Source organism: Mastomys coucha, unplaced genomic scaffold (assembly GCF_008632895.1).
Source record: "Mastomys coucha isolate ucsf_1 unplaced genomic scaffold, UCSF_Mcou_1 pScaffold12, whole genome shotgun sequence".
NCBI classification, from domain to species: domain Eukaryota; kingdom Metazoa; phylum Chordata; class Mammalia; order Rodentia; family Muridae; genus Mastomys; species Mastomys coucha.
In genome coordinates, this window is record NW_022196894.1 from 9,360,872 (window position 1) to 9,368,969 (window position 8,098).

Consider the following 8,098-nt stretch of genomic DNA (forward strand, 5'->3'; position numbering starts at 1 on the left):
GAGGAAGGGAGGGAGGGAGGGAGGGAGAGTCTTCTCCTTGACCTCAGCACTTATACATCTTTCAGAATACATGATCACGTGGTAAAAAGTTCATCACAAGTTTACACATGAATTCAAATCATAAATTGAATAAGAAGTTTACAACAGTGAATGTTTGCATGCATATCCATTAGGAGTAATTATCTGGCTAAACACATCACCTGTCATAGCTCCACAGGTACATGAAAAGTTAAAAAACATAACTAAGTTGTTAGTTTTGCATAGATAAACAACCTGTTCAATATTTTATCTTCTGTCCTTGCACCTATAATGAATGATTAGTTCCCCTTTTATGACCTTTGGTTAATGGTTTTACAACCTCTTGGAATGTGCTCTGAGTAGTAGAATGCCTGGTTACTATCTAGAAGCAGTTAACTGGTGACACCTAGGAGACTGGCAGAGTTCTCATTGCAGTTTTGACTATCAGAAAGGACCTAATAGCTGCCCCACAATAAAAGAGCTTAATACTGATATAATTTTAGGAATTCTTATAGAATCATAATTAAGAATTAAGAAGTCATCTATTCATCTATATAGCATCACTACAAGACAGTGCATCATTGTTCTGTAGAGATCTGCTCAAAAGGGTGGGCTAATAATACCTAGTGATTGTTATATATGTTTAATAACAGGAAAAGCATATTAATAGCAGAATCTTTCCTCAAATGATTTTTCTTGTGGGCCTTGTCTATAGGAGCAAATCTGCTGTGGATTATTTTAATCTGAAGCAGACCATCTCAGGAAGATCACCTACTAGTTATTAGCTTGTCTTATGATGGCTCCTGGCAATGCCTTCAGGCATTGGGCAACTTAGAATGTTACATCTTTGCCCAGGGCCGGAGGTGGAACTCAGATTCTATTCCTGTCCACAAACAGATCACTTTCCCATAATGAACCTCAGAATAACTCTACTCTCTATAACTACTTTCATGTAGTATCTTAAATTTGCTTTGAAGGGCCATTATGGTTCCCAGGGAAACAGGTGATGAAGTCTGAAGCTAGTCCCCCACGAGGATAGCGGGTAACAAAAAGACAGTACCATCTTTACTGGCTCTATGGGGGTAATTTCTTCATCTTTTTTCAAGGTTCTGGGGGTTATCAAGCAAACTTTGACTTATAGATACATCACTTATCTATATCTCTATAATTAAATGATATTGACTTTATTCTAAGATTAGTGTGCAGTCTTTATGATAAATTTGAATGTAAAAGAGTGAAAGTAGATTCAAGAACCACTATAATATACCCCATAAGTACAGCATCAAGAAGAGCAATGTAGGAATATGCCCCAGTCCAACAAGATACTTGGCAGGCAGAAGGACATCTGTCTTTGAGCTTACTTTCAGGCCATTATCCTGGATGCTTTGGAAGGCTGATGTCTTGCCTATGTCTACACAAAGACTCCTGAGCCATTGGCTGTCTCTCTCCTGGATTTTCCCAGGCCTCTGGACTTTCTGCATGGGTCCCTCTCAGCAGCGCCTTGAGTCCACTCAATAAATGATCCCCAACAATTCATATAATTCACCCCCATAATTCACAGGACCTCAGAAACTTTGGCTGGCCTTTGGCTTCCTGTCTTTCCCGCTATGCCTCCCTTTGGGGCACCACTCTTATCTTCTTGGTTGGCACACAACAGCAGAGCTGTAATAAACTGGCCCCAATCCTCCTTGTCCACCTCTTCCAGCTCCTGTATGCACTTCGGATTGAGGCCATAGTCCCATTGTGCTGTGTCCCTGTGCAGACTCTGTCCTCATACAAAGTGGATATCCTCTTCTGTTGATAGTGGGGCAGCATTGCAGGCACAGTGGCACTTCTTCTTAGCCTCTGCCCTACCTGCTCTTTATCCTCAGAAGAGTCAGTTTTTGAGCTTAATGAATAAAAGACTCGAATGGCTGGAGTATTGGTTGTCCTCTTTTGGTAGCAAGGGAAGGTGGTAGGATCTGTGAGAGTGGGGAAAGGTGTTACTCCTGGTTCCACTGGCTCAAGTTGGCTTGTGTAGTCATCCTGCTGGCGTGCTTGGCATTGCAGTAGGCCATAAATTGCCATGGGTTCATTATACAACTTATCGAGTAAAGATTTCTGGACGTCACGTGGGTCAAACCCCATATCTGCCATGGCTGCCATGATTGCAGGGTCTGGGTGACTAGGGTCCATCTTATGAGAGTGGCTTGATGAACTTGCATTTCTTTGCCTAAGCCAAGGATGCACCGTAATGTCCTTCAGTGTTGGTCTCGCTGTAGGGTTTACAGTTAGTAAGTATCGGATAATCTCTCGTAACTCTTTTGAGAGGTGAGAGGGAATAGCATATCGTCCTAGCAAGACCTGGCTTTCAAGCTCTTTATAGGTGGTACCTTTAAAAGGCAGGGTCCCGGTCACCATAAAATACAGAAGGACACCTAAGTTCCATGTGTCCACTTTAGTGCCGTCATATGGTTGGTCCAGGAAGAACTCTGGGGCACAAAATCGTAAGGCACCACAAAATCTAGAAAGCTTCATTCCAGGCTCTACTAAGGCACCCAGCCCAAAGTCTATGATTTTGACTTTGCCTGTGGCATCCACCATGATGTTATCGGGTTTGAGGTCTCTGTGAACTATACCTATGTCATGGCAGTAGCACATGGCATGTACAATCTGACTGAATATTTTCCGGGCCAGGCCCTCATGCAGGTAGCCAGATTGCTCAATCCAGTCAAATAGCTCACGTCCATCAGCCAGTTCCAGGATCAAAAAGACGTTCTGTTCGGTTTCAATGACCTGGTGCAGTGAAATGATGTTGGGATGGTTCAGCCTCTTCATTATCCCCACTTCCGACCTAATCAGGCAGTACTGCATTTCCTCCTTCAGCAGGACTTTTATCGCCACGGCTGTGCCTGTGAGCCGGTGATGGGCCAGCTTCACTTGGGCATAGCTTCCCTGGCCTATGGTCCTTAAAATGTCATATTGTGCCCTGAGGGCCTCATATGAGAGGGTGGGCCCTGCTGTCAACTCACCCTTTAGACCACACATCACTGGTGGTAGCAAGGCTACCCAGGCAAACAAACAGATAGACAAACAGGAAGATAGGAAGGTAGATAGGTAAGTAGGTAGAGGATAGGTGGGTATAGGTAGGTAAGTAGATACGTAGGCAGATGATAGATGGGGAGGGAGGGAGGTAGATCGATATAAAAATGAATAGCTAGAATGAAAATAAATTTTAAAAAAATAAATCAAAACAAAACAAAATCCACTCTTTCTCTAACATACACACAACAACAAGCAAAATCCAAAAAGCCAAAATAAAAAGCCAAACATCCAAAGCTAAACACACATAAGTACACACACATACAAAGGTAAACACACACACACACACACACACACACACACACGTTTCACTATATATCAGTCAAATTACACAGAGCACTGCACTGATCAGAACGCCTCTCCAAACACCCACAGAAAGCCAACCTAGTTCACCCTCCCTTATACCTGCTGGTTCTGATGCTCTCACAATAGTCCTCTTGATGAGGTCATAGAGGACACAGACCAGTTACTATAGAAACAGCTCGTACTAAGGCAAAGCAGTCAAGAGTCTTAGGTGTGTCTTGGGTGTGCTTTGGAGAATGACATTTGAGCTTTTAAAATGAAAGTTTCAATATTCTTTCAATATTCTTCTGATTTCTGGTTTGAAAGTCTCTGTTTTCAAGACCTCTTGCCCCCTCCATTCACTATTACACAGTCTTTTTCAATTCTGGCTAGTTGGTTGCAAACCATTGTTACCACTTAACTGACATAATATTGTTCATAACACGTAATAAAATTGCCTATGAAGCTATTTGTAAGACAGCTTTATAGATTTTTAAATACATGTAATAATATATTATGACTCCTTCACATTCAATTAAGTAATTCGACATGATTTCAATTGCCTGTGTGGTATCAACATAACAATAGCTACCTTGATCATAACCACATGTTTTGGGTGATCCTAGTGAGCATCAGAAGCCCTAGAGTACAGAGTCAGACAGCAAGATGAGCATGGCATCTTCATCATCAATATCCAGACTCCTCTTTAACTGACTTTTGACAATATTGAGAAGGGTATATTCTCCCCTTGGGACACAAGGCTCTGTGTTGAAGCTGCTCTTCATGTTGCTTCTGCCTGTGAATCCTCACTGAATTTCTCTCTGCAGCCCTAGATCTGCCTCGTTAGTCTTGAGGCTGTCTCTGCCATTGTTAGCCAGATTTTATTTAGTGGAATTGGGCAGTTATTTGGGCTTTGTCTGTTCTTTGGTACAGTGACTTTATTTAGCCACCAAACCATCATATACCTCAAAAGTTCTTATTGTGAAAACCACATTTTATGTTTCTATCTCATTAAGTTTTCAATTTTTTTTCAAGAGTATATATTCTGGGTAGAGTGTATTCCTCTCCTGCCTCACTCTCTCTCCTCTTCCATTTCTGTCCCCACCTCCCTTAGTCCCTCTTGTTCACATAGACGATTCCACTTCACTTGTGCCTGATTCATACACAGATGTTTATGTGACTATATAAAATTTAGAAACAACAGATGAGAAAAAATGTGCTAGGTTTGTCTATCTGAGACTGAATTAATTTTGTTTAATATGACTGTCCCCAGTTTCATCCATTTACCTGCATTGATATATGTTCCTCTTTTTGACTGAGCATTTTTCTGTTGTGTGTGCAGAATACATTTTCCTTAATCTACTCTTCTGTTGTTGGACATGTGGGCAGATGCCACACCTCGCTATTGAGAATAATGCTGTAATAACCATTGATGTGTACATGTAGTCTTTGGGGTAAATGCCTAGAAGATAGCTGGATCTGATGGAAGCACTATTGTGTTTTGAGACACTGCCACACTGGCTTAAATAGAGTTGTATAAGTACTATCTTCCCTTTTGTCTACAGCCTCATGGGCATTTGATGCTATTTGTTTTCTGACTGGGGTAAAGTATAATCTCAATGTGGATTTCATTTGTACTTTTATAGCAAATGAAGTTGTAAATGTGTACTGTCTATTTGAATTTCCTCTTCTGTGAATTGTTTGTTTTGAATAAGCCCATTTGTTGACAATTCTCTCCTCTTAGTACTTGGGTATAGAACTGGTCAAGATTTTCCCTCTTTCTATAGGAGGTCTTTTCATGCAGTTAACTGTTTCTTTTGCTGTGCAGAAGCAAAGTTCCCTCTTCTAAGGATAGTCATTGATTTCTACCCATTCTGATGCAGTGTGACTGCATCTTGGCTTAGTCATATTTGCAGAGACTTTATTTAGAAACAAAGAAGCAGTCAAAAGTTTCAAGGAGAAATGAATTTAGAGGCCATATTATTTCATACAACACACACACATTTTATACTGCTCTGAGAGTATTTCTTTCTTTTTTATTTGTTAGAAATTTTTCTTGTAATGGCAGTATTAGTAAGGGTAAACTCATCAAGAAGTGGAAGACACAAGATGAAGTTGTCTGTAATGCTTAAAATCTTAACAACTTGACTGTACTGAGACCACATAGGAAAGTGGACAAGCACACTCCTGGTGCATCTGTGGCATTGATTCCAATGATGGTAGGCATGTGAGACAGAAAGTAGAGAAGACCTGACTATGGAAAACACCATGCAGAAAGCCATGGACTTGAATGAAAGAAAAATATGGAAGAAGAGGAGGAGGAGGAAGAAGAAGAAGAAAGAAGAAAGAAAGAAGAAGAAGAAGAAGAAGAAGAAGAAGAAGAAGAAGAAGAAGAAGAAGAAGAAGAAGAAGAAGAAGAAGAAGAAGAAGAAGAAGAAGAAGAAAGGGGAAGAAGAGAAAGGGGAAGGAGAAGAAGGAGGAGGAAGAAGAAGAGGAGGAGGAAGAGGAGGAGGCAGATGGCTGGGCTCCCTTCTCTGTTTCTTTCCTAGCCACTGTGAGGTAGCAGCTCCACACCAGCTCTTCCACAATCACAGCTCACCTTGCTACAGCCAAACAGCCATAGGCAGCTCTCTGACACCATAAATCAAAATAAAATTTTCTGCCTTTGATGTTGTTTTGGTCATATATTTTGTTAAAATAATTATAAATTCATAGTTTGAAGCTGAATGTGTCCAGTTTGCCTGAACTCAGCTAGGGGTAAAAGTCAGAAGTGAATCGAGGACTAGGTGGTCAGACAAACTGCAGAGGAGACACCCTGTTCTTCCCAATATGAATATCTTACTAGGAAAAGCATGACAAGAGAGAAATAACTCATAAGAACAAGTGTTGGAAGGCAGCATGCAACATAGATCCTGTCTCTACTAGGAGATTTATGTGCTGTTTCTAAGGGTATCCAATCATGCCAGCATTCAGAGTGAAACATTTCACCACTTCCTTGGGCAGCTTGCCACATGTAACAGCCTTCACATTTTTATATGCACACATGACTACATGAGAATACTGGAAGAATCAACCCACACAATGTTACAAAACCCAATTGTTAAAGCTCTTATTAGAAAGTTGAATGGGAATCAAAACCTATCCAGAGGTTATTAGCTTCTGTGTCTCCTTGATTACACTATTATAGAATTTTTTGGCTATGAAGAAATTCCTAAACTGTAGACAACACTACAGCTATATGCACAATGAAAGAGATTCAGAGACAAGGATGGCAGCACTTGATAATAGTACAGGTAGCAGAGGGTCTCATAAAAGCAAGAGGAACTGGAAAAGTCTCACAGTCTCAACTCTCTTCTGTCTTAATTGTTACCCTGGCAGTCCAGCCCAGAAACAGAAAGTCCAGCATCACTTTCTTGACAAACCCCATTGTGATATTCACCAAGGGTTGATTAGCACTTTCAACATAAACTGGAACATAATGCCTTACTTTCTTCTACTCAAGCATGTATTTGTCTGGTAAAAGTTGAAAAGCTAAAGAAACTTACAAGACTTTAATGTTTGTTTAAAAAAAAAAAACTAGTCATTTGAAGAAGTATTTCTCCTGTGCTTCAAATACATTTAGATGTGGTGATTGCTCAAATATTGCTGAACACTTTGAGACTACACACCTATACACACACACATACACACACACACATGCATACACACATACATTTTGTGTGTGTATGTCTGTGTGTATGTATATATATATATACATATACATATATGTGTGTGTGTATATATATGTACATATATGTATATGTATATATATATATATATACATACACACACATATATATGATATGTTGTTTGTGAGATTTCTTTGAGACAGGGGCTCAGGCAGCCCAAGATGGATTCAAATTTCCTGTGTAGCTGAGGCTAACTTGAACTCCTGATCTTCCTGTCTCTACTTCTCCAGTAGAATTACAGTTATGTGCCACCATACTCAAATTCCATACACTGTTCTATACTTCCATTATCTTTGTGGTATCAACTTATTTGGTCCACATAACTACTCATTCCATTGTAACCATGCCCATTTCAGACTCAAAAGGACTGAAGTGGAGAAAATCTGACTGGTTTGCCCATTTAATGCCACAATTTGGAAACAGCTCACCTGAAATCTCGAGGTCTACTCCTCTCCCCTTTCTCCATGTTTCTTATCTATCACATTATAAGTCCAAACTCAATCTGTGACAGGAACACACGTTTTTAGACAGAGGAGGAAGTTGTTTTACAATATATTGGTGAAAACTATATATTTGCAGTGTTTTGAAACTCAAAAAGTAAATCTATTCAGAGAGGAAAAAAACCACAGGTGTGAAGAGAAAGTTTACCAAATGTATAGTAAAGGAAATCCATTGCTCTATTGTGATTTAGGCCCACGTGCCTGAAGGTTCCCATTGCAACATTAATAAGAGGTGGGGCTTTCAGAGTGTGATTAGATCTTGGTGATTATCACCTCATCAATGGATTGATAAATTAATACATTTATAACTTGGTAGAATTACTGGGAGGTGGCAGAAACTTTAGAATGTGGAGCCTACTTGAAGGAAGTAGGTCACTGGGTAAACCCGAGGAGGGTATGTCCCCATCCCTCCTCTAGCTCTCGGCCTCCTATCTGCAATGCTATGACCCGGCCTCCTATCTGCAATGCTATGACCCGGCCTCCTATCTG

General features: G+C 40.3%; 1 protein-coding gene and 1 long non-coding RNA gene across 2 annotated transcripts in view; both read right to left on the bottom strand.

The window, feature by feature from the left end:
• Positions 1–8,098, bottom strand: part of LOC116085403 — a 31,667-nt gene that overhangs the window by 20,272 nt on the left and 3,297 nt on the right. The gene's annotated exons all lie outside the window — the stretch shown is intronic.
• On the bottom strand, positions 1,182–3,190 carry LOC116085391 (sperm motility kinase 3A-like). The gene has a single exon (XM_031362972.1). The coding sequence runs from the start codon at positions 3,043–3,045 to the stop codon at positions 1,624–1,626; it is 1,422 nt and encodes a 473-aa protein (XP_031218832.1). The 5' UTR covers positions 3,046–3,190; the 3' UTR covers positions 1,182–1,623.